Below are 26,408 nucleotides of genomic sequence, written 5' to 3'. Positions count from 1 at the left end.
CCTATATTCCATTATTTCAGTGCCAGGGCCAGAAATCTACAAATTTTAAATAATTGGGTCATGACAATTAAAACGTCTTAATATTTCTCCATTTTCTCCACTCCAAATGTCAATTCAGGCCACCCTCATTTCTCACCTAAATTATAGCAGCCTATAGTCTTGCCACTCCAGATCCATTTTTACACTGAGACTAGAAGGTCCTTTAAAAACACAATCTTCAACGGCTTCCAATGACCCCAGGTTGGAGTTCAAACCCTTAATAGGATTTATAAACTCCCTCAAATTTCGGTCCGTGGGAAACCCCTCCAGCCAAGCTGGAGACCGTGGGTATTATCTCAGCCTCAGCAAGCACCTCCAGCCCTCCACCGGTTCGCTACCACCTCCGGGAAGGAAGCTCTCCCGCCCCGTCAGGCCGCATTTGGTGCGTCTCCAAATCCCCCTCCCATCGTTAACTGGTCGGCTCCTCAGGCCTGTGCGCTCTGAGGGCCGCCATTGAATCGGCAAACATTTCCTGTGTGAACAGTGGCGGACCCAAACTTCAACTTAAAACTGTGGCGGTGCCCTGAACTCACCCCAGCTTTTCCTCAACAGTTAGTACTTTGTAGGGCGCCACTGCACCAGCAGCTGCACCCACTATGCAACCCTGCGGTCAACAGAGCCCTGGGACACTACGCCCCACCGTGCACCGCCGGGCCCTGCCTCGCTATGCTTCACGCCCTCCGGAACTACACTTCGCTGCGCGCCCGAGCCGCAGAGGAGGATGGGAAGCAAGCCTCCCGGCCCGCTCTGCGCCTGCGCAGACGCAATTCTCCGCGGGGTAGCCGGGCAACGCATGCGCAGGCTCGAGGCTCTCCGTTGAGAGGGTGCCGCGGCGGCGCCAGAGGTAGGAGGGGCTGGGCTTTGGGGCTAGGAGTCTGTACCCGGGAGGAGGAGGTCCCGCCATCTCGGGCCTTTTTCACTCTCCGGAGGGAGAAGACCCTTTCCCGCCCGCTTCCAGCCGCGGTGTAGAGGCAGGAGCTGCGCTTGGGTGGAGGAGGCCGGGCCCTCCTGAAGGGAGGAGAGGCGGGGGGCGTCCAAATACCCACGAAGCCACTGCCCTGGGGTCAGCCTGGCGATCATAATTCGCCGTCAGAGTCCTTGACAGCACTACCCCAGGTTGAGTCACCTGCCGGTTTCCCGTGTGTTACCGGGTTGACGGGAGCGGGAGGGTCCGCCCCTCACCTGCCCATTCATTCCGTGTCTGCTATGAGCCCGGCGCCGCGGTAGGTACAACGCTGAGTAGGCACAAATCCCCGGCCCTCTGGAAACTTGCGGTCTTCTGGGAACCGCTACTTCTTTCAGCAAATACTGGTAGAGTACGTATAGGAGATGGAATATTTTAACAACAGAGATTGGAGACAGCAGTGTGGAGGGTAGAATTTGCTTTAGCTCCACACATCCAACAGGATAAAATTCAGTTTGGTTAGACTGACGTTCCAAGCACTAGGACACTGATCTCTGCTGCTCTCTGAAGCCTTCTCTCCCACCCCCACTGTCTCTCCGCTCCGATTGCACCCAACTCTTTGCAGTTAATTAATTCAACAATTAATTGCCGATCACTTTTTCCAAGTCAAGTGTCTATCAGCGAAAGAAAATTTGAAGTAAAATAGATGAATCTGTGCCTTCCTCAAGTTTTGATATTAGTAAGGGACAGATAATAAGTAAATGAATAAAAATATAAGAGCTGATGTCCTGGAATCATGTCTGGATTTGATACCAGCCCTGCCACTTCAAAAGCTGTGTGAACTTGAGCCAGTTCCTCATACTTGTGCTTGATTCCTTGATGACAATAGGTTCTACTGAATAGGATTGTTGTAAGGATTAAATGAATTAGACTTGTAAAGCAATTGGACTGGTTTCTCGCATACAGTAAGCATTCAATAAATGTTATCTGTTATATATGATTATAACTTGTAATAAATGCTATTGTGAAAACTGTGTGATTAAAGAAAGTAATAGGGGTGGAGAGGCTGTACTTAAAAGATGAGGGGAAGCTTCTCTAAGGAGGTGGCAAGGAATATGTGAATGAGCCAGCCATGCTAAGGAGATTCTAGGTCTGTGTCTGCTTAAATCTGGAAAACTAGATGATTAATCAGATTACTTGGACAGTGGAGATTGCATTATTGAATTTGAAATGAACTTTCTGTCATTGAGTCATTCAATTTTGATTTTTGAACCCCACTAAACTGTGCTGATGTAACTAATCATGCCCTTAAGGCCCAACCTTTGCATTTGGGCAGCATTCTAGTCCCCTGAGTTTGGAGAGAACTTGCTGGGGTGAGAGGATGGAGAAAGGAGCCTTTTTTTAAAATTGGAAAATTGGTTGTATCAATGAAGAATGAGTCCCCTGTGTTCCTGTATTTTCTTTGTTCCTATCTCCTGAGTGTTCAAGATCATATTCTCATTCTCTCATATTCTCTCTCTCCCTTTCTCCCTCTCTCTCTCTCTCTCTCTCCCCCCTCCCTCCCTTTCCCTCTCCCTCTCCATTGCCTGCTGAGAGAGCTTCTGATAGCTGGAGGCCTTGGACCAGGGTAGAACTAGGAGATAGTTTTTCTGAATTTGGAATCATCATGTTTTTGTGGTGACTGTCCTTCATGGGATTCATTCCCTAGATTTCAGCAAAAACAATACTTTTTCAAGATGCCCAAGATTTTCTTCTGGTGAAAGAACATATTTTGACAGATTTCTAGACACCACCCCCCTGCCCCCTGGTTGTGTTGTGATGTCCTATAGGATGATGGCTCTTTGTTAATCAGGTTCTACCGGAGTAGTGACGGGTATTGTTACTACTATTCTCTATATGCTCTTATACCTTCCTGGAAGGAAGGGCATCAAATGACAATATCTGTCTCATTACACTTAGATGCTTTTGGTTTTCCACAGATGTGAAATTAAATGAACCAAGTGTTGTGGTTTTTCACCATGGAGATCTTGAAGAATCACCTGAGCACCAAGTTCATATGTATTCTATCTCAGAGGCATCTACTGGACAACAGAACCTCTCAAATGTGAACTTTAACAGAGGGAAGCTTTAAATATGCTGTTTAACACAGGCTCAATTTGAAGAAAGACATTTTAAATCACTATAGAGGAAAAAACAGTCCTCTTTGCTCAGTTGTGCAAACTCTCCAGGTATTTCAGTGAGAATTAATGAAGCTGTGATTCTGAATGAGGCCTAACTAGGCTTATTTGGGGCCCCAGATTGACCCTCACTTCTCTGAAAACAAGCTTGAAAGCCTTAAAACTGGTCAGATGATGGATGAGTCAGATGATGACTTTAAGGAACTCTGTGCCAGTTTTTTCCAAAGGGTGAAAAAGAATGGCACCAAGGAAGTGTCAGGGGAAAGGAAGACAAAAAAGGCCTCAAACATCACTCAGATAACAAGCAAACTGGAAAGGACCAAATCAACTGCTACAAAGAGCAAAGCCATTCAAGGCCCGAGGGAGAGGAAAACTCGATCTGGTAGCCAGACCACAAGGACAAAAAAGCAAGTGGTACCAAAGTGGCAAGAGAGTGAACCAGCTCCCTCTGAGAATGGGGAGGGAAGTGTGCTTGCTTCTGCTGTGCTCTGGAAGACTGCATGGAGTACGCAGACAGGTAACCCAGCCAGAAACACTGCCAGAACTTCCAGAGAGGAAACCAGAGGTGATTTGTACTATTTTAAGCCAGGAGTTGGAAAATCTTCTGTAAAGGGCCACGTAGTAAATTTTCTTGGCTTGCAGGCCATTTGGTCTCTGTCACAACTCCTCACCTCCCTAGACAATATGTAAGTGAATGAGCTGTATTCCAACAAAACTTCACTTACAAAAATAGGCAGCCAGCCCGAGGACCATAATTTGCGGACTCCCATTTTAAATAATAGTCATAAAAAGTATAACCCCTTTGTGAATTTTCCACATGATTATGTTTGGGGCCTTCTTCTCTTTCAGTTTCCTATTATTGTTTATATTATACAGTTGACATGAGTTACATGAACATGAAAATAATGCTGCTTCTCCCATTTTCTCAAATTCATTCCACAGTGGGTACCATATGGATTTAAGTTTCAGGAGAATCTTTAGGTCCTTCCTTTCTCCTCCAAATAACTTTTTTTTTCTTTTTTGGGGGGAGAAGGGGAGGTTCATTTGTTTAAAGCAGCTCTCTTACTCTGCTGCCCTTGATATACTAAATAATATGCTTAGCATACGTTCTTCATGCAAAGCTGAAAACCAGCCTTGCATATATAATACAGCACAAGATCTTTGGGCACCTGAGTTGTGTTACTAAATTTTTCTCACCTTCACTTCCTGATCTTAATATGTTTTTTACCCAGTGTGGTCAGCACAACCTCAGTGGAATGGTGGTAAAGAATTAGCTCACAGAGACTATTGTAAAGCTTCAGTAATGTTGCTGAAATGTTTTTGGTCCTTCATGCTCCCTCTGAGAGTCTAGTGAAAGGTATGCATGATTCCCCCAGAAAACTGCACCCCCACACATACCTGAGAAATTGACGTATAACTTCAGGGGCTTCATGGATCCCTACTGGAGGCCTCTGTGGACACCAAGTTAAAGGGGAACTTATGACCTAGAAAAATATAAATGTTTGTAATTAATATTTCTTTAACAATAGTTTGATAGAGATATCCATATTCTGTAAAATTCACCCTTTTAAAGTATACAGCTCAATGGTTTTAGTATATTTATAGAGTTGTGCAACCATCACCACTACCTAATTTTAGGACATTTTCATTGCCCCAAAATAAACCCTGTGCTCATTAGTAGTCACTCTCCATTCCCTCTCCTGTCATAGATCTTTATGACAGGTACATTTATATTACCATAAACAGTGAGGTTACCAACAAATAATCAGTCCTATTCACACTTGAGAGTTAAACCTAAACTAGTTGGTAAAAGACCCCTTTGAAACTTGGATCTTATCTGTATTTGGAGGAAGAGTTTTGTTTCTTCAGCTAGAATAGACATCTGAATATTTTCCTTCTCAGAGGCTGCTCCTAACTGCAACTCCCAGCCCCCTCCTTCCTGTCTGACTGTGACTGTGCCAAGTCCCTCCAAACCCCGGGCGGCGGAGATGGTACTACAGCGAATGCAGCAATTCAAGAGAGCAGACCCCGAGCGTTTGAAACATGCTTCAGAAGGGTGCTCCCTCCAGACTGCTCTTGAAGAACACGTTCCAAAGGGCCCTCGAGAGGCGATGATGGCAGGGAACGGTATGACAGGAGCTTTCTGTCTTTCCAGCAGGAGTAAGTTCTAACTCTGGAGGAAGGGGAACAGGAAGGCACCAACCTTCATTGCGTTTCTGCTGAGGGTGGGCTCTGCCTGGGCGTTCTACCTTTGCTACCTCATGTTGTCTAGCCAGAGAACAAAGGTCCCTTGCATCATTTCTCACTTAGTTTCTTTGACAACGTACCTTTTCCTCTTGTTTTAATTTTGAATTATTTGAGTTTTTTCCATACAGAAAAGTAAAAAAATATATTACAACAAATCCTTTATAACCTCAGCCTAAATTTAACAATTGTTAACATTTTGCCATATATTTTTTTATGTCTCTATAAATATACGTGCTTCTTGAAAGTAAGTTAAAGACATCATGACACTTTCACCCTAGTGTCTCCTTTATAATCACAATACTATTGTCACACCTAATTCTATCATATTACTTGGTATCCAATTCATATTCAAATTTACCCAGTTGTTCCAAGAATAGCTTTTGTAGCTAGTTTCCAAGAGTTTGTCAGAACTGTAAGTTCACACACTGCATATGACTATAGCCAGTAGTTTAAGGTCTAAATTCTAGAACAGTCCCTTTGTCTTGTTTTTGGTTGTTGTTGTTTTTAATGATACTTTTTGAAGAGTCCAGGATAACTGTCTTTTTAAATTTACCACTTTTTGAATTCGCTTGATTGTTTCTACATGATGTTATTTAACCTCTTCCTGCAACCCCTGTGTTGCATTACACTGAGTAAACTAGAGGTCTTATTGGCTCCAGGTTAAACAGTTTGGCAACAGCGCTTTGCAGGTGCTGTGCACTGCGTATTACACCACCCCAAGAAGCACATAATGTCCGAAGGTTCCATTCTTTATCCCCTAAACAATATGAATCCTCATCTCTGATAAAAATATACAAAAAGAAATAGGAAGAAACTGATTGACAGACCTATGGCTAATGAACATGTAGTCTCTTGGTATTGCACTTGCAGATATCATCTTAGGAGCACTGACGATTCTCAGGCTACCCCAAAGGTCCACACAGATAGTAAGGTGATATCTGTTGTGGCATCAGTCCTTGAGCACCTAGGGGGTACCCCGCAGAGGAGCTGCTCAGCCAGTGTGTGAGCCCAGCTCTTCCCCTACATGTGATTCAGTTGCTTCCATATATCACACCATACCCAATAATGCTTAGGAAAGAGAAACCACTGCCTTTCTAAAATTAAAAAAAAAAATAGGGCACCAAAATAAAGCATGATGCTTTTCTGGCTTTGGTGGAAAGAGTGATAGGCCATTAGTATTATTCAAGAATTCGGGATTTATGAAGTTTTCAGGGCATATCCCTCATGAACATCAAGGGTCTGCTTCAGCAATATCAGATGTGACAGGGCTGCAGAGGTGGCATGGCTACCTTGGGAGCCATCTCAAGGCATTTCACTCTGACCTGGTTCTTCCAGGATGGGCAGCAAAGGTCATAGCACTAGGAAAGGTTGAGCCTTGTAAACCTGGCATGTCCAAAGCAGTTGACTTTAGCAGATGGGAAAAAGGGAAGTTTAGCAGAAAGGAAAGTTCTCTAGGACCTGATACTCAAAGAGTGGTCCTGGACCACCAGTGTCAGCCTCTTCTGGGAGTTGTTAGAAATGCAGGACCTCAGGTTCCATCTAGACCTTCATAATGTGAACCTTCGTTTTAGCAAGGTCCCCAGGTGATTTTTACACACATTAAAGTTTGAGAAGTACTGTTCTAGGTGCCCCACTTCACTGGATGGTGCCTGGTATGAAGCAGAGTAGTGTGAGATCTAGTTTCTCCACATTACACCTGGTGTTCATGCTCTGTGATATCTGACAGATGTACAGAGGTCTGAGGATGAGTTCATCCTCATGGATCTTTCCACCTCTCCACAGGGTCTGGGCCCTGGCTCCCTGCCACAGAAAGCGACACTGCAGTGGCCTTGGCCCTGCAGCAGGAGTTTGGGCAGGAACGAACCTCCGCACATGATGATAGCCTGGAGGACAAGGGGTTGTTCTTCTGCCAGATCTGTCAAAAAAACCTCTCAGCTATGAACGTGACCCGAAGGGAGCAGCATGTAAACCGGTAGGAACAGCTCAGCTGTCACCTTTCCCGTGGTGTGACCAGAGCCGGGGGCCACTATGGCTGTAGTGGGAATCAGATACCTTCCTGTGCCAGAAGCACCTCAGTGTTGCTGTCAAACTGCCCTTTTTATTTTTTAACAGCTTTATTGAGATATAATTCACGTACCATACAATTCACCCATTTAGAGTGAATAATTCAATGGCTTTCATTTAGTAATATTCAGAGTTATGCAGCCATCACCATAGTCAATTTTAGAGTATTTTCATCACCCCAAAAAGAAAGCTTGTACCATTAGCACTCGCTTCTCCTAGCCCCTGGCAACCACTAATCTGCTTTCTGTCTCTCGATGTGCCTATTCTGGACATAGTGGAATCAAACACTCTGTGGCCTTCTGTGTCTGGCTTTCAAGGTTTACTCATGTTGTAGCATGTGTCAGTACTTGATTCTTTTTTTATGGTTGAATAACATTCCATTGTATGGATATACTACATCTTGTTCATCTACTCATCCATTGATGGACATTTGGGTTGTTTCCACCATTAGGGTATTGTGAATAGAGCTGCTATAAACATGCATTTCATGTGTTTGCTTAAGTATCTGTTTTTAGTTCTTTTGGGTATATACTTAGGAGTGGAATTGCTGGACTATATGGTGACTATGTTTATGTTTAATCTGTCCTTGCTTTCTTCAGCCATCTTTGCTAACAGACACCTAAATTCCATGTCTGGAGGCTAACTACAGGCTGTGTGGAGGGACTGGGTTTGGAGGAACAGGGTTAGGCCCACAGCATGTCCATGTGGGAGTGGATCCATGTTTGCTTCCATCCACATTACCGGGGAAGATGGTTCTCCTATGTTTACTGTCTTCCTTCAGGTGCTTGGATGAGGCTGAAAAGGCACTGAGACCTTCCGCACCTCAGATCCCTGAATGCCCAATTTGTGGCAAGCCATTTCTCACCTCCAAGAGCAGAATCAGTCACTTGAAACAGTGTGCAGTGAAGATGGAGGTTGGCCCTCAGCTCCTGCTCCAGGCTGTGCGGCTACAGACGGCTCAGCCTGAGGGGACCTGCAGCACACTGGCACAGGCATCCAGGTGAGTCAAATGGAAAGGAAGAAATCAAAGTACTCTGATTTGTTTTCAAAGTAAAACCTTATGTAGTGTTGTAGGACAATACAGCTCTCTGATTCTGGAAATGAAACATATGAAGAGGAAATCACTCAGAGTCTCCACAGGAATTGAGGAGGGGACAAATTCTGCATCCCGGATGGCTTTGAAATGGTCTCTGTGTGGGTGTGTCTCTGGAAAGGGCCCGTTGGACTGGTTTCCTTGAGGTCCTTCCTCTTGAGAGTTTTCCATTCTCAGAATCCTAGAGCCAGTGCCCTCTGGAGCAGCTAGGAATTGGGTAATTCACTTTACCACATGTATTTCATTAAGGCTGTGGTACAGCCCTGTTTCTACTTCAGTGTAGACTTATTTTCATACTGTTAATATAAGATTTCTCAGCATAGAGAGAGACAACAAGATGGCGGCATAGGTAACCTCGGTATCTGCCGTCTCCCACAACCACATCAAAATCACAACTAAAATACAGAACCACCCTCACTCGGAGCCTCCTGAAATCTGTCTGAACAGAAGCCCCACAACCAGGGACCTGAAGAAGCACCGAGACCGGGAGGAGGGGCGGAGACGTGGGCGGATCCAGCCTGGATCCTGAAGACTTGGCCGCGGCCCACACCCAGCGCCTACGTTTAAACCCGGGAGGGACATCTCGGCGGTGGGGGTTTCCCGAAGGAGTGAGGGTCCCAGCCCCACAGCAGACCCCCAAGCCCAGGGCTCCAGGGCTGGGAAGAGAAGTCCCCAGAACTTCGGGCTGTGAAAACCAGTGGGGACTGTCACTGAGGGTCACAGAGCCTTCAGGAGCCCCAGGCTTTCCTCTTACAGGGCCCGAGCACAGACTCAGACGTGCTCCCTCTGAGCCCAGCGCCGGGCAGCAGCCTGAAAGGACCTGGGACACTCGGGGAGGAACTAACCTGCCTGATATCCGGGCGAGAGGCGGAGGGCGGCTTCCTCCCAGGCAGAAGAGCTGGCAGAGGCCATGGCTCCTTTGGCGAGTCCTCCCCGCACACGGCCGGCAGGCAGGCACCATATTTGAATCGCCAGCACCTGACGCACACCTTTGGCCCCGCCCCATGATTCCCTGAGGCCCCGCCCCTCCCCACCTGCTGCTCATCCAGACCATTTCCAGGGTCCTTTCTATGCAAGTGGCCTCTCGAGCCTCATGCTTAGGACTTTCCTAAAATCTCTCAAACAAGCAGCAGCGGGCCCCATAGGGCGTGATAAGCGGCCCCAGGCCTGGCACTAGCGGCAGCCTGCATTGGCTCATAGCTTGGCCTCTCCTGGACACCTTCAGGCCCAGCACAAGTAGCAGCCAACTATAGTTTGCTGTGTAGCTCATGCTGGGTGGCTGACTTTGCACCTCCCAGGAGGCCCCTGAGACAGTGCACCTGGTGGTCAGACTCCACCACGCTGGATTATGACCCTACCACATCCACAAGGGGCCCACTCAGTGAACACCAAAGCCCTACTGAAATAAATCCAGATCCATAGGGGTTTCTCCACAGCAGATCTTTGGCTGTAGTTGCAGCTGGTCCTCACAGCTGATTGGTCTGGGGGTCAGTTCCTCCCAGTGACTCCAACAGCAACTAAGGCTCAACTACAACAGGACAGTGCACACAGCCCACACAGGGGAGCACCTAGAAGGCCCAGCTCAGGGGACTGGGGAGGCTGAGCCACTACACCCTACAGGACACCTACTATACAAAGCCACTCTACAAATTCTAGGAGACATAGCAGTTCTACCTAGTACATAGAAACAAACACCTGGAAGCAGCCAATATGCGGAGGCAAAGAAACGTGTCACAAAGGAAAGAACTGAAGAAATCTCCAGAAAAGGAACTAAGTGAAGTAGAACCAAGCAAGCTATTAGATACAGAGTTCAGAATTATGGTTATAAGGATGCTCAAGGATCTTAGTAAGACTATTAAGGAAACTAGTGAGATCATCGATGGTGTAATAAAGTACCAATCAGAAATGAAGGCTACATGAACTGAAATGAAGAATAATTTACAGGGAATCAACAGTAGACTAGAGGATGCTGAGAATCAAAACAGCAATTTGGAACATGAGGAAACAAAAAACACCCAACCAGAAGAGCAAAAAGAATCCAGAAATATGAAGATAGTGTAAGGAGTCTCTGGGACAACTTCAAGTTGTCCAACATTTGTACTATTGGGGTGCCAGAAGGAGAAAAATGAGAGCAAGAAATTGAAAACCTATTTGAAAAAATAATTACAGAAAACTTCCCCTACCTAGTGAAAGAAATAGACTTATAAGTCCAGGAAGCACAGAGAGTCCCAAACAAGATGAACCCAAAGAGGCCCACAGCAAGACACTTCATAATTAAAATGCCAAAGGTTGAAGACAAAGAGAGAATCTTAAAAGTAGCAAGAGAGGCCCGGCCGGGCGTGGCTCGGCGGTTGAGTGTCGACCTGGGATCCAGGTGATCGGGGTTCGATTCCCGGTCAGGGCACATGCCCGGGTTGCGGGCTCAATCAATGACTCTCATCATCGATGTTTCTGTCTCTCTCTCTCCCTCTCCTTTCCTCTCTCTGAAATCAATAAAGATATATTAAAAAAAAAAAAAAAGCAAGAGAAAAACAGTTAGTTACCTACAAGGGAGCACCCAGATGACTGTCAGCTAATTTCTCAACAGAAACTTTGCAGGCCAGAAGGGAGTGGCAAGAAATATTCAAAATGATGAAAAGCAAGAACCTACAACCGAGATTGCTCTACCCAGCAAAGCTATCATTTAGAATTGAAGGGCAGATAAAGAGCTTCACAGATAAGAAAAAGCTAAAGGAGTTCATCACCACCAGACCAGCACAACAAGAAATGTTGAAGAGTCTTCTCTAAGAAGAAACTAATGAACAAAATACTCTGACAAACTAAATAGATCCAGAGACATTGACACATGCACCAGACGATCATATTTCAGAGGGAAGAGGGAAGGGGGTGGAGGATGGGAAGAGATTAACCAAAGAAGTTATATGCATATATGCATAACCCATGGACACAGACAATAATGGGGTGAAGGCCTGGGGAGGGGGTGAATGGGAGGTGGAAGGGGTCAGTGGGGGGGGAAATGGGACACCTATAATACTTTCAACAATAAAATTAAAAATAAAAAAGATTACTCAGCATAGTTCAAAGAGTTAGTGAGACAGAACCACAGGCCTTTTAAAAATATTTCCGTGAGCCCTAGTCAATTTGACTCAGTGGTTAGAGCGTCAGCCCACGGACTAAAGTTTCACGGTTTCATTCCAGCCAAGGGCACGTACCTTGGTTGCAGGCTTGACCCCCATCCCTGGTCAGGGCACCTGCAGGAGGCAACCAATCAATGTGTCTCTCTTACATAGATGTTTTTCTCTCTCTCTCATCCCCCTTCCACTCTCTGAAAAGCAATGAAAAAAATATCCTCAAGTGAGGATTATAAAATAATAAAAATTTAAAAAATATTTGCATGAATTAAATGCTTAAGTGTTAAAATAGAAGGCCCTGTTGTTGACACAAGTCTTCAGCTTACAATCCACAAGTGGTGGAGGGCCAGCTTTGCACTGCATTACCCCTGCCACTATGGATGCCCGATAGACCCTGGACTGCTGTAGATTTGGGACTTCTTTGCACAGTTGTTAATAGCAAAGGGAATGCCAAGGGCAGTTTATCTGTCCTGGATACTGCCTTGCACAAAGGTTCTGGCCATGGGAGCTGCGTCAGTGCTGAGGTGGGAGGACAGAGGCTGAGTCTTTGCTGGTGAGCCTGTCTGCATTTTAGCACATCATCACTAGCATTGTAGACTTGAAAGCCTTAAGGCTGAGAATAGATGTTGCCTTTTGGCAGGACCACACTGAAACTGCCTACTCTGATAAAATACATCTGCTTTTTTTTTTTTTTTTAAATATATCTTTATTGATTTCAGAGAGAGGGAAGGAGAGGGAGAGAGACAGAAAAATCAATGATGAGAGAGGCATTGATCGAGCCCACAACCTGGGCATGTGCCCTGACCAGGAATCGAACCCCGATCGCCTGGATCCCAGGTCGACACTCAACTGCTGAGCCATGCCCAGCCAGGCACATCTGCTTTTTAAATACCTCCAAGAAATGAAACAAGATGTGTGAGCATCCTTCTAGAGGGTTGTTAGAATAAATAGCTACAAATGGACCCCCTCACTGAGACTGTGAGCCTCCCTTGCCTTAAGGGCAGACCTGGGGTGTTTGGAACTCTGGGGTAGCCGTGACTCCCTGGCCAGGGCACATGTGCTGGTCAGAGCACCCCACGGCCCCTACACCCCTCACCTGTTTTCATTTGGGCCCAGGCCATACCTGGTGCATGCAGAGGTGCAGCCTACCCCGTGGCAGGGCCCCAGGAGGTTGGGGTGGCTCCTTTCCCTCTTAGAGGCTGTGATTATTGTGCAGGATTCCCAGGGAGTTAGAACTGAATTAGGGCTTGCTAAGATCTTCTGAGATGATAACTGAGATTCTGTATCGCTGGCCCAGTGGAGAGTCCGAGCTTTTGTGAAAGCCAGAGGTGCTTCCAGAATGCCCTACAGCTACAGGGTAGGTGATCTTGGGGTTGCCCTTAGTTTCTTTCTCACCTTTCCCCTTCTACTTCTTGCTCAGCCTGTTGGGAGGCAGAAGGTAGTGTAGCTCTCTCCAGCCAGAAAATCTTTCAGTGAATCTTCTCTGAGCCAAATGAGTTACTGCACATTGGCCTCCAAGCTCACTGACCTCGTTGGTTGCCCAAGCTGAGAGGCCTTTCCTTCAGACCTTGGGCAGAGGCACTGCCCTGCAGCCCTTGCAGGAGGGAAGGGATCTTTTTATGGCCAATGTATCCAGGACCACTTAAGGGGCATCTGAAGTATCGATGGGCAGAAGTTGGTAGAATCCAGGGTGCTCTCTTGGAGCCATCGAGCGTTGACTCCACGGGAAGGGTATGGCCACATCTAGGGTGTGCAGCTACCTCTGCCGGTGTTGTATATCTACCAAGAACCTGGCTGGGGAGGATCACACAGAAGGACCCTGACCCTCCCGTGTCTCGACTGCTCAACTTTTAGTCTAGGATCGTGTGAACTTATGTGAGGCACAGAATGAGCTCACTGAACTCCTGGAGCACTTGATGCCTCTGTTTGGTGGGTCCACATATACCCGTTTTCCTCCCACAGAGGAGAAGATCCAGCCCTCTGGTCCAGTGGGGACCACCTCAGAACAGAAGTGCTCACAACCTCTGGCCATCACTAATCTGTTTGGCTGTCTTTTAAGCTTCAGCAGTCACGCTGGAGGTCTGAAGAGGAAGGGAGCCCCCAACAAGAAGGAGCCACAGAAGAGGCGGAAGGTCAATGAGCCTGAGGTGCCATCTGAGGACCTGCTGGTGGCCATGGCTCTCTCCCGGTCTGAGGTGGAGCAGGAGCCTGTGCCTGCGATGCTCGCACTGGGAACTGCTTTTTCGGAGAGAACAAAACTGTCAACAGGTATGTGTGACCGCAAGTGGTGGCTCCTTGGGGAGCCTCGCCGTACTGCCTCTGGCTGATGGTTACCACCAGGCCTCAGGCTGTGTGGATGACTCTGTTATTAACTGTCACTTCTGTTTCTCTCTAGAGAAGAAGAGTCGCAAGAAGAAAGCACCCCTTTCCCCACCCCAGTTGTTAGTCCAGGACTCGGAGACCACAGGGAGACAGATTGAGGATCGCGTGGCCCAGCTCTTTGCCGAGGAAGAAGTAGAACTGTCCAGCACACCACCACTTCCTGTGAGCAGACTTTTAAAGAGAGAGCTGGAGAAGGCCAGCAGGAGTCTGAAACCACCTGAAGGGAAGCAGAACTTTCTATGGGAGGGCAGCACCCTGACCAGGGCCTGGGCTCTGGAGTCCTTCTATACGGCAAGCCTGGTGCCTCCCATGGTGCCCCAGCCATCCACCAAGGTACGCATTCCCCTCTGAACACATGCAGGTGGGCTCTGGGGAGGGGTTGGCAGCTCCAGGATTATGGCACTGAGAATCAACAGCTACAGCACAGAAAGTTTTAGGAGGTGAGGGGAAGGGAGGAAGCCTAGAGGTGTCACCCATAGCGTATTTCTTTTTGCAGCAACTAGATGACTTCCTAGTAAGAACAGGAAGAACCACTGGTTCCCAAACATATTGTGTTCCTGAAGTTTGTTTAAAATGCAGAGTTCCAGGCCCCACCCCCAGGGGGCTGACAGAATCTGCCTGTGATGGGGCCCAGGAACCAGACAAGCCTGATACAGGTGGTCCTAGGGTCAGTACTCACTCACTTGAGGCCATTCAGGTGACATTAGGAAGATGGGGCTCCCAGGGATTATTCTGCAGATGTGGATGCCACAGGCATGGCCTTCACCATGACAGAGAGGCCTGCTGACAGATGATGATAAAGAAAAGCTTTCCAGGGTTGCACTGGGCTGTGGCTGGCACCCTCAGGGACCATGTGGGTGGTGGCTGCTACAGCAGTGACATGGTCACTCTGGCTTCCAACTTCTTTCCTGGTCTCACACAGGAGCCCACACTGCCACCAGTGTTGCCTGACCAACCACACCCAGGCATGCGCATACCACCTGCCCTCCCCAGTGCCTGTCCCAGGAATCTGTCACCCTCAGCCAGCCAAAGGGAGTACCAGGCCCTGCAGGATCTCATGGACCTGGCAAGAGAGGGGCTGAGTGCCAGCCCATTGCCCTGCAGCGGAGGCCCTGCTGAGTCAGGAGGTACCACAGGTGAGACACAGGATGGGACACCTGAGCCAGCCCCGCCCTCTGGGCCCTCTACTCCCTGTGACCAAGACGGTGAAGGCAGCTCAGATTTGAGGTTCCCTGGCTCATCCCCATATGATGGGGAGCAAGGGCAGTCTCTGTCAGTGCTTTCATTTTTTCTCAAAGGTGAATGTGACACAGGCAAGTCTATTACAGTTTCTTTAAACTTTAACCAAGGACAGAGCCATTTGTCCAGAACGAGTGGTCAGTGGGCTAATTCTGTTTATTTTACTGCTTGTGTCCCTCTCTTTTGAAAGGGCATGGTGGTAAAAGTGGTTGGTGGGCAATACTGTCACTGAAGAAGTCCCAGGTAATCACTTCCTAGGCACCTCTGGGGTTGGCTCGGCCCACAGTTGATGCTCTTTCCCTGGAGGCAGATGTTGCCAGGAGGTGATATTCTTTTAATCTGTGAATCCTTCTCTCAGGGATGGATCTATTGCCTGGTGGCCTTCCACTGACTGGATTTGTCCTGCCACCTGAGGAGCAGCACTCGGAAATGGGCAGCCAGGCTTCGGTAAGGACCTCTCTGCGGGGCCTGGCCCTGCTCCAGTTCTGTATGGCTGCTGGTGCTTGTCGTATGTTCAGCGCAATCAGCTCACTGCTGGCCTTCAGGCCCTTGCACGTGTCCCCTGGTCCCCTTGACAGTATTTGAGTTGAGCCAGGCAAGAGCCCATAGGAGCCTCCTGTCCCCTTGTCAGGGCTCCACCATGAGGCTTTGTCCATTTTGTCACTGGACTGTGGAGGCAGCTCATTCCCCAAGCCTGGAGCCTGCTCTAACTGGGAACCCAGAGGGACCACCATTACTCTTTGAGGTCACCTCATTCAGCCAACTGCTCTGTGCACTTATTTCTTACTGTTTCATTCATTCATTCATTCATGACTCTGCCTCTCTGATGTCCTGGTCCTGGGCTGGCCTCCAACAGTTCATATTCTGTTGGTGATGAATTGGCTGAGAAATTGGTTTCCCTTAGAGTGGATGTCACTCCATTAGTATATCAGTATCACACAAGTTCTAGTGACCATGGCACATAGAGAAGGGACTTGGAGCTCCTCTCAGCTGGGTTCCTGAACTGTGTAGACTGGGGTCCTCATCTGTTACACTGGGCTGGTAAGTTTCTTTACAGGGCCACACAGCGGTGTTTATGAAACACTAGCCTGGCACACACAGCGCTCAGCAGCTGCCACTGCGGGAGCTCCATCCTTGCTAGAACACGCCTCTCCACTTGCTGGTCCCTCCCATTTTAGGCCAGGGAACTCAGTGTGAGAGAATTTGAGAAAGAAGTTCGAGTTTTGCTGTTCCATGTCACTGAGTGACTTAAGGTAACTTGAAGGTGGAACATGTAGGAACCCTATTGAGAGGAGTGCAGGGGTCGTGCCTGGCCACCCTATACCATCCCAGTTGGGGAACATGCACAGTTAGAGAGGCAATGACAGATGGAAGTGACAACTCTTCTCCTGTTTCAGCTCTCCCTCGGTTTGCTGGTCGCTGACTTCAGTGCCATGGTAAATAACCCACACCTGAGTGATGTCCAGTTTCAGATGGACAGCGGGGAAGTGCTATATGCCCACAAGTTCGTGCTTTATGCCCGGTGCCCACTTCTCATTCAGTATGTAAGTGTGTGGTGAGCACGCTGTGCCTCTGTGTAGCCCCCGCCGTCGTCCTCTAGCCTCTTTTCTCTCTCCCTCCCTCCCTCCCTCCCTCCCTCCCTCCCTCCCTCCCTCCCTCCCTCCCTCCCTCCCTCCCTCCCCTCCCCTCCCCCTCCCCCTCCCCCTCCCCCTCCCCCTCTCCTTTCCTCTCTGCCTCTCTGTTCCTCATCCTCTGCTCGGGCTCTCTCTCTGTCTTCCTGTCTTCACTTCCACTCCCCCCATGCTCTCACCCATCTCCCTCCCTGCTCTTCCCGCACTGCCCTAAACGTTTTTTTCATCTTTGTTGCCGTAAGGTTACACTTCCGTGGAGAAGACATGTTTGAGGTTAGGAAGTGGTATGAGAAAATGAGCTCAGGATTGGGAAACATAAGATTTCTTGTCCCATTGAATCAAAATCCTTTCCCCCTCCTCCAAAATTGTTTCTTTTTTCTGTTTGCATAATTATGAAGACTTATCATTAACCTCTTTAAAGTTGAGCTGCTGCCAAACATTTCTGTGTTGACATGTGTTTGACTTGAATATTGTGTTGTTGGAATCCAAGAAACTGCTGTCGGTTCTAGTGCCTTTGATATATTTATCAAGATGGAGCCAACTGGATTCTTGAGCATCTATCCCTGATTTGATTTTGAAAACAGAGAAGTTTTATGGCTTAAATTGCAGAATTTCTGGTCAACAAAATGGAGCGGCACTGGCTAATGCTTGTCCCGGGCTGAGGCTGTAAGATTAGAGACTCACGGGATGCCCCCAGACCATCTGCTTCATCCCCAAGTCATGACTGTCCAGTCAGTAATCCTTTATACTTTATTTCACCCTCAGGTAAACAGTGAAGGATTCTTCGCTGTAGAAGATGGCGACCTAAGAACCCAGCGCGTCCTGCTGAGTGACGTGAGCACTGAGGCTACCCGTGCATTCCTGCATTATCTCTACACTGCGGACACTGGCCTGCCTCCCCAGCTGGCCCCTGACCTGAGTTCTCTGGCCTGCAGGTCCGCATTGTTCTTTCATGGCTTTTGACATTAACTGACAAGGATTACTAGGTTGATGGCTCATGCGAAGATCAGGGCTGAGTCCTTTCTGTACCTTTTAATCCCAAGTTTATGCCCAGTGGTGACCTTGAACAAGGCATATTGATAGGAAGTCTGGCCAGAAATGGACTCTTGCAGGAGAGCCGAGGCTGCTTAAAGAGTCTTCTGCCTAGTCATGTGGCTTTTAGCTCCCTGGGCATGATGGGAGGGTGGTCCTCAGCCTCAGTTCTCCCCAAACACTGCTGCTCCTTGCTCGTTCCATCACTAAGGTTGATCAACAGCAGCCCTTTCCCAAGTTCCAGAAAATAGAAAATAGAAAGTGGATAGAAGGTTTAGTCCAACTCCCAGCTTTCCATACCAGTATCTTAGGAGAGGTAGGAGGTATCTCAGCAAAAACGGTGTTCTACCTCCTGACAAGGCTTGAGGGCCTCTGGGATAAAAAAAACCTTGTTCATCCAAGGCTATGTCATCCCTCAGATGCATTCTTAGGAAAGGACTGGCTGAGCCTCTAGGGTTTTAAACGTACCGATTAGATCACAGAACCCTCAAGTGGGCGGGAGGCTAGCGTACTCATTGGCCTGGGCTGACCCATGACAGGTTTAGTCTGCTTTGGTTTGCATTGGTCACAGTGCTTTGGGTGCTTTTGAAGGCAGCGTGTGCTCCCCAGTTTTGCAGCACCACCAATTGCTGTTATCTTCAGCTCAGCCTGATGTTCCCTTTCATGTTTGCACAGTGGAGTTAGTGAGCCCTGCCTTAAAGTCTTACAAGTCTGTCTCTAGAACTGAGTGGCCTGGGCTGTTGCACATGTACCTGAGTCACAGGAGAGCAGGGAGAAGGCCAGGATTGGGTCACAGTTGTCCTCTCTGAGAGCTTCCACTCCAATCCTTGCCTGTGCTGGGGGCACACAGCCGTAGCCTCTGTGCAGGACGGTGATGATGCATGGCATTTCCTATTGCAGGTTTGGTGTGACTGAGCTTGTTCACCTGTGCAAACAAGCATCTGTCGTAATGGATTCAGAGGGCAGACAATGGAAGGAGAAGGAAGATGAGGATTGTGAAAGCAGAGCGGAGAATTTCCAAGAACTCTTGAGGTCAATGTGGGCAGATGAAGAGGAGGAAGCAGAAGCCTTGTTGAAATCTGAGGGCCTTGAAGAAGATAGAGAAAAGGTCAATGAAACAGAAATGGAAGAAATTTATGAATTTGCTGCTACTCAGCGAAAGCTGCTCCAGGGAGAAAGAGCTCCAGAGATCAAGGAGGAAACTAACCAGGTTATGGAGGACGGTCCAGGTTCTGGGCGAATCCTAGCAAGTGTCCTAGTTAAAAAACAGTCAGAAAATGCAGAACAGATGGAATCATCTGGGCAGGGAAGAAACGAGGCCCCAGCCAAAAGGAAAAATGTGAGACAGTCCATGTTCCTGCCACTCAAGGGCCAGTGTTCAGATGGGGAGGAGGAAGCAGAGGCGCCAAAGGCAGCACAGGATCATACCAGCTCCGCTAGCCCCTCTCAGGGCTGCTGGGCAGAGAGAAAGGAAGGACCCTTTTTATACTCAGTTGATGATGTTGACGATGAACAGCCCTTTTCATCAACTCCAGGAGGTTACCCTGAACCATCCCAAGTCACAAGTGATCACAAGAGAGGCAACAGCACTATCGGAGAAAGGCGGGGGCAGAGATCCCACCGTTCCACTCGCCGGCAGACACCTCCATCGCACCCATGCTTTTTCCCATCACAGCCCCTTCCAGGCAGGAGTCCCCAGCAACCACATCCTCACCCTCATCGCACAAGTAACTCGTCCCCACTGAAGCCCCAGTCACAGGGCAGAGCTTCCAGGCAGTCCTCCCAGGACTCACCATCGAAGCAGAAGAGGGGCCGGAGCCTTCTCACACTACTTAACCATCCAGGCTGCCAGAAAGTTGAAGAGCGTGGTTCTATGCTGGAATGCAGAAATAAAGGGATCCTGACCTCGCCAGAAAAGTCTCCATCAATTGACTTAACTCAGGCAAAACCTGGCCATCAGATCTCCAGATCTCAGAATACTCCATCCAGTGTGAACAGAGAAGATGAGATTATCCTTTTATTGGACTCAGATGAAGAGCAAGAGCTAGAACAAACCAAAATAAAGTCAGTTTTTAATGGTTCCCTGGAAGAAGGGAAAGTTCTAGAAGTTAGCCCCAAGTTCTCTGACCTGTTCTCCATCATTGATGTTGATGCAGATCAGGAACCTTCCCAAAGCCCACCAAGGAGAGAGGCCACTATGCAGCAGGAGGAGGGGCGGCCATCAAGGAACCAAGGCTGTGTGGGTGGCAGAGGGTCCCCTCAGCTGTTCTGTAACCCCGAGAGCAGCCCTGATGGGGACAGCACCACAGACACCTCATGGCTGGTGCCTGCCACCCCACTTGGCAGCAGAAGCCGTGACTACTCATCACAAACCCAAATCATGGGCCTCAGGTCCAGGACTTCAGCATATGACATGGTTCAGCTCAAGGCCAAGGCCCCATTAGAAAACAGGGATGGACCCAAAGCCGCTAGTAAGTTTTCAGTAATTGTGCCCCAGACATCGTCATCCTGCCTGGTCAGTGTCAATCCTAGAAGCCCTTCTAGTCCCTGCCCCAGACGCCACAAGCACTTTGCTCTATTGGCTCCCTCTCCAACCTCAGGAAACCTCACTGATTTCAGTGGGCATTTCCAGAAGTGCTCGATGCCTAGGCCGAGCCTGCCAAATCAGGCTACAGCGAGTGAAGTGGTGGAGGTGGAGGACAGTGAAGACGAGCAGGAGGTAGCCTCTCATCAGGCCAGCAGCAGTCCCCTGCTGGACAGTGGCCCCCCCATTCCAACTGATGACTGCTGTTGGCATGTCGAGCCCCTCTCGCCAATTCCAATTGATAATTTGAACCTTGAGCGGACTGGCCCCCTGAGCACCAGTAGCCCAGGCGGTAGGGCAGGGGAAGCCCCAGACAACAGTAACTGCCACTCCCCTGCACTCCTGGGCACCACTCCCATCCGAGGAAGCTGCACTGGCCAAAGGAAGTCTCAAGAGAAATCTCAGGCCAGCTCCCCTGGGAGCAGCAGGCTGAGCTTTTTGAATTCAGCTCTGTGGGACGATTGGGATGAAGAACAGAAGGCTCCAGAGATTCTTTCTCAGGCCCAGACACCGAGTGCTGATCGAGCTCAGAAATCAGAAGGGTTAGAGAAGCCAAGTGAGTAATGGAGAGAGTTGTTTATCTTTGACACTAAAGGCCCTGGAGGAAATCAGTAATGACAACATGGGGTGGCAATGCTGAAGGGCCTGCCGACCTGTGACTAGCCCCTTCCTTGCCTTCAGACCCCTCTCCACAGTTGAGGGAGAATAGGCTTGCTATCAAACATACACTTCTTAGTCAGTAAGTCAGGGCTTTCTAAACTTGCCTAGAACCTACCGCTCACCTGGACACTTGTTAAAAATCCCTGCCTGTGGACCCCACTCCAGAATACTGAACTAGCACCTCTGAGAGGCCAAGGTGCATGTGTCAGGTGTGCCTTAAGATTGGGCAAGTGCAGTTCCTCAAAAAGTTAAACACAGAATTGTCATTATGACCCAGCAATTCCACTTCTACATATACATCCAAAAGAATTAAAATCAGGACTCAAACAGATCCTTGTACACAAATGTTCACAGCAGCTCTCTTCACAGTAGCTAAAAGGTGGAAACAACCCAAATGTCCCTCATCTGATTGAGTAGGATATAAAATATGGTATATCCTAAAAATGGGATATTATTCAGCGCTGACTAAATGAATGAAGCACTGACACATGCTACATGGATGAACCTTAAAAACATTATGTTAAGTGAAAGAAGCCAGTCACAAAAGACCACGTACTGTATGATTCCATTTATATGAAATAACCAGAATAGTCAAATCTATAGAGATAGAAAGCAGATCAGTGGTTGCTAGGGCAGAGGGGAGAAAAGGGTGACTGCTTGCTGTCTACGGAATTTCCTTTGGGGCAATTAAAATGTTTTGCAACTAGATATAGGTGGTCATTGTACAACACTGAATATACCAAGTGCCACTGAATTACTTTAAACTTTTATTATGTGAATTTCATCTCAATTTAAAACAACAGATGGGGCTGTGAGAGAGGCCTGTTATGGGCCTCAGTTCCTATTGGACTCAGTCCATCCTCAGTGGAGGATGCCACTTCCCAGCTCATTTCAGTCACAGAGGAGAATCATAGAGGCCCCTCAAGGTGCTGCCCCCTTCCCCAGCTGGGTAGAGCCAGGGAGAGCTGGGAAGGGCAGGGTAGCACTGAGCAGTGACTGGTGACAGGGAAGCAGAGTTTATGGACAGAGCATCTGCCTGGGAACTGGTGTTTCATTTCTTCTTAAAATCCTAGACCAATTGGGCATCATTGACCAGCACTTTCAGCCTTGAGTGGGCATCAGAATTGCCTGGAGAACCTCTTAAAAAATATGTGGCCAAGCCCCACCCTAGAGTTTCTGCTTCAGGAGGTCTGAGGTGTAACCAAGAATTTGCATTTCTAACCAGTTCCCAGGTAATGCCATGAGAACCACTTCAGGAGACTTTAGACCAGGGCCTTAGTCTGAATTTGAGGTGGGCTCTAAGAGGTGACAAACTCTTTGAAATTGTATATAAAGAATGCATTTTTTAGGAGACAGCTTAGAGTTTCAAAGGGCTCCATGCTCATAAAAAGGATAAGAACTGAAGTCTCTCTTTTCCTAATTGTCCAATTTATCTTTAAAATACCTATTGTTTTTTAAAAATAGCTTTATTAGGACATTTTCACATGCCATAAAATTCACTCTTGAAAATGTACCATTCAGTGGTTTTTAGTATAGTCACAATGTTCTGCAACCATTACCACTAATTCCAGAACATTTTTATCACCCCAGAAATAAATCCTGTACTTATTAGCAGTCACTGCTACTGCCCTGTCACCCCAGCCTGTGGCAACTCATCTGCTTCTGCCCCATTCACACAGTGTCAGCATTGAACAAGGCCACTGTGGCCCTTGTGTGCTGAGTGACGGACACATTCTAACAGGAAGACATGATGCCAGAGTTGGACAGTGAAGGGGGGTGGGCATAACTGCTCTCACAGAGCAAATGGGACTGGGCTTTCTTCAATAGATCTTTCTCTTGGTTACACCTACAGGGTTAGGAAAGGTAAACCCAGGTCCCTCCTACTGAAACGTGTTTCTTTTGTTCTACCCAGAAGGTGCTAATCGGAGGAAGAACTTGCCCCCAAAAGTGCCCATAACACCAATGCCACGGTATTCCATCATGGAAAGCCCGGTACTAAAGAAGGAACTGGACAGGTTGGTGGTATCCTTGAAAGCTTGCTCATTAGTGGTTCCCTCCTGTGAGTTACCAGGCTTAGCCAGGCTGGGAGGTGAAGGACCCACCACCAGATCCACCCTGGGCTCTGATGTGGGGGCTGCTGTGGGGAGGAGGCATGTGTCCCTGCCAGCTCTTCACATGCTATTCCCCAAATTACCCACATCCTAAGAAGGTAAGAAATGAGACTCCTGCAGGTTACCCATCAGGTGACAGGTCTCCATATGTTATGTGAGTGGAGATGGGACCCTGGCCTTAACAATCTGAGTAAGGAGGCATGATTTTTTAAGAACATCAAAACAATCGTAGCCTAATAAATGCTGCTGTTCACGTTGGGCCCAGGGAAGTCATCACCACCACCATTGTTGAGTACATGGGGAATGGACCTTGTGGAATATTCTTCAGAGTCAGCTCAACTGGCATACAGGATAGACACTTAACGTCTGAATGCTCATAAAAGTCAGGAATTTAAAATTTCAGTTACACGAAACCATTAATTTGTTGATAATTGTTTGCTCTTTGCTGAAGTTCATCTGTTTCCCCATTCAGGTTTGGGGTACGCCCTCTGCCCAAACGCCAGATGGTCCTGAAACTGAAGGAAATATTCCAGTACACTCACCAGACACTGGAGTCAGACTCTGAGGACGAGAGCCAGTCCTCACAGGTGCCCCCTCGCAGCCAGACCCACTCCACCAAGACCTCAAAGGCTTCAAGGGCAGGTGGCCGTGCCAGTCTGGAGGCCACTTCTGACCCTATTCCCCAAAGGTCGAAGGGACCAGCTAAGACCAAGGGTACCCGACATCGAAAGCAGCAGCCTGGTGGAAGCATCCCCCATATGTCACCAGCTGAAGAGGTGCCTCTAGGCCCTGATGGTGACGCCCAGCTCCCGGCCTCCCAGGAATCCACAGCCACCTCTGTGGATGGCAGTGACAGCTCATTAAGCTCACAGAGGTAATCAGATCGAAGGACAGGGCCAGTGACTTCATAGGTCCTCTGACCAGTGGTCTGAGAGTTGGCATAAGCGAAGCCTAATGGCCGATGTTCAGAAGCCCCAGTTGCCTTCTGGGTTTGAATTACAGGAAATCCAGGGCTCAAGAGCAGTCCCCTGTGGGCCTCCTGAGCAGTCCTTTGGAGCTCCTGCATTCTCAACCCACAGGATGCTCCCTTGAGTGGGGCCAGCCCAGCGCGCCTTCATGGTGCCATCAATGGAAGTTTCTGGTTGAGGGCAAGGTCCTGCTCAGGCGAGCAGCTAGAGTGCCAGGGACACAGCACTGGGGGGGTCATCCATGCCATATGCCAGACTCCACAGGGGACATAAAAACACTCCTTTCTTCAAATAGGCTCCAAGTCTTGGGGGACTGGATGGAAGGGGTGCTGCAAAATACTAATACCTGGTTCTTTTCAGTTCTTCCTGTGAGTTTGGAGCAGCCTTTGAATCTGCAGGAGAAGAGGAGGAGGGTGAGGAGGGGGTCAGTGCTTCGCAGGCAACTGTCCAGGCAGTGGCCACAGAGGAGGCAGTGAGGCGCTGCATCCGCTCCACACCGGCACTCTACCGCAAGGTCCTGCTGTACCAGCCCTTTGAGCTGGCGGAGCTGCAGGCTGAGCTGCAGCAGCAGGGCATCCGCATGGCCACGAGGAAGCTGCTGGATTTCCTGGATGCCCACTGTATCACCTTCACCACCGCCGCGGCCCGGAAGGAAAAGTTCAAGAGGAGGCGGCGGCCCATGGCCAAGAAGAAGAGAGGCAGAACTGACGGGCCCGTCCCCCGCTCCCTACCCATGGCTGTCAGCAGCCTGTGAGGGTCTGCGGCCCTTTCAGCAAGCCAGGTCTCCACAGGCATTTCTGGGCCTTGGGACCATATCTGCTCCCTCAGTGAAAATGATGATGGCACCGACATGGATCAGCTTCCTTTCCACTCCATTTCCTGGAGTCGTAGTTGGAGCATGTCACCCACTGGATTTAGAGCTCCTGGCCTCCTCCCTCTATCGGTGCCCACTGTTCATCTCCCTTTAAACCTGCCAGTGTGCATTTCAGAAGGGTCTCCACCAGCTGGCCAGGGCAAGGCCTGACTTGGCACATGCTTTGCCCTCTACATCCATCAGTTGTAGTATGTTCATTCCTGAGATAGATGCCCAGGTCCAGTCTGCCCTGTCCGTCTCCCTCCTCAGCACTTGTGATGTAATCCCAGCCTCCACCAGCAGACCAGGTGTCCACAGGCCTCCCACACTGCCATGCCCCAGGTACTCTGCTGGCCCAGCCATCCTGCCCAGACACCTTTCACTGTCACCAGCAGTCTCCAAACTGGCCAATGCAGCAGGGCCTAGCACAGCTCTGAAGTCCCCCAGAACAAGCATGTTCTTTGTGGCCTAGTTTGGTTGGTGTGTTTTAAAGCTGCTGCCAGCCTCAGGAGCAGTGTGGAACACAGGTAAGGCCTGGAAAAGAAGAGTTTGGGTCTCTGCATCCTTGAGTGTCTTGTCTGTTTTAAATACAGTGTAGTCCATTTTATATGATGTGCAATAAAAACAAAAATGCTTTATGAAAACCTAAATTCTCCACTCTAGAAAAATGAAGGAAACCAGCCATGAGCTTCACCCACAGCTCCCTGCTGTCCTCAAAGTATGTCTGCAGAAGGTCTTTGTGCCTGTTCTTTATCTCAAGGGTAACCCAGGCCTTCTGGCCCTTCATTTTGCTTTGGTTCTTAAATAACAGGTATTCATTCATCCACACACTTGTCTGTCCATACAACCACAATAACAGAGCCCTTACCAGGTGCTGAACTTCAGCCCTTTATACTCAAAGGAGGCCCAAGGCTCAGCACCCTCACCTGGACTTTGTCACCGATGCAGGCTCAGGCTGCCAGACCCACTGAGAATCTGCATGTTAACAGGACGAGTTTGTGAGGCCTGATCTCACCTGGGTACAGGGTCCTGGGAGGGAGGGAAACAAGTGGAGGAGACAGACTCTGGCTTGGCCTGTGCATGGTTGTGAGGGTCAGTGCTTGGGTGGCCCGAAGGGACAGTTTCCTGGAGAGGGGATTTGTGAGCTGGGCCTTGGGCACGCAACATTCAGGGAGGTGAAATGGGTTTTCTTGAACATGTATCCTGGTTTGTGACCAGGTGGAAAAGACCTGGCCCTCCCTGCACACACTGCCCAGGGGTAGACGATTAGAGGGACACCTGGGCTCAGGTCAT

At 48.7% G+C, this 26,408-nt stretch overlaps 1 protein-coding gene across 4 annotated transcripts; it reads left to right on the top strand.

Annotated features, from left to right (window-relative positions):
* The first annotated feature begins 796 nt into the window (after positions 1–796).
* SLX4 (SLX4 structure-specific endonuclease subunit) lies at positions 797–25,762 on the top strand. Of its 4 annotated transcripts, none has more exons than XM_081131167.1 (15): positions 797–883; positions 2,923–3,637; positions 5,023–5,280; positions 7,150–7,339; positions 8,213–8,431; positions 13,715–13,923; positions 14,051–14,370; positions 14,960–15,173; positions 15,635–15,723; positions 16,674–16,820; positions 17,673–17,842; positions 18,840–21,079; positions 23,096–23,198; positions 23,767–24,168; positions 24,623–25,762. In XM_081131167.1, the coding sequence occupies exons 2-15, from the start codon at positions 3,292–3,294 to the stop codon at positions 25,014–25,016; spliced, it is 5,301 nt and encodes a 1,766-aa protein (XP_080987293.1). In that variant the 5' UTR covers positions 797–883; positions 2,923–3,291; the 3' UTR covers positions 25,017–25,762. The 4 variants fall into 4 exon arrangements, with proteins under 4 accessions (XP_080987293.1, XP_080987294.1, XP_080987292.1 ...); XM_081131168.1 differs by having other exon boundaries at positions 823–883; positions 5,023–5,247; XM_081131166.1 differs by having other exon boundaries at positions 823–883; positions 2,923–3,685; positions 5,023–5,247.
* Positions 25,763–26,408: the final 646 nt, after the last annotated feature.

Source organism: Miniopterus schreibersii (assembly GCF_964146895.1).
Source record: "Miniopterus schreibersii genome assembly, chromosome: 3".
Classification (NCBI taxonomy): domain Eukaryota; kingdom Metazoa; phylum Chordata; class Mammalia; order Chiroptera; family Miniopteridae; genus Miniopterus; species Miniopterus schreibersii.
This window is presented reverse-complemented; position numbering and strand designations above follow the sequence as displayed.

What these genes read in the sequence shown, in the direction of transcription:
- SLX4 (XM_081131165.1), top strand. Translation starts at nt 3,292, where the DNA reads ATGATGGATGAGTCAGATGATGACTTTAAGGAACTCTGTGCCAGTTTT. An exon ending in GAGAACAAAACTGTCAACAG is followed by an intron (nt 13,924 to 14,050) that starts GTATGTGTGACC and finishes GTTTCTCTCTAG; the next exon opens with AGAAGAAGAGTCGCAAGAAG. An exon ending in CTAAAGAAGGAACTGGACAG is followed by an intron (nt 23,199 to 23,766) that starts GTTGGTGGTATC and finishes TTCCCCATTCAG; the next exon opens with GTTTGGGGTACGCCCTCTGC.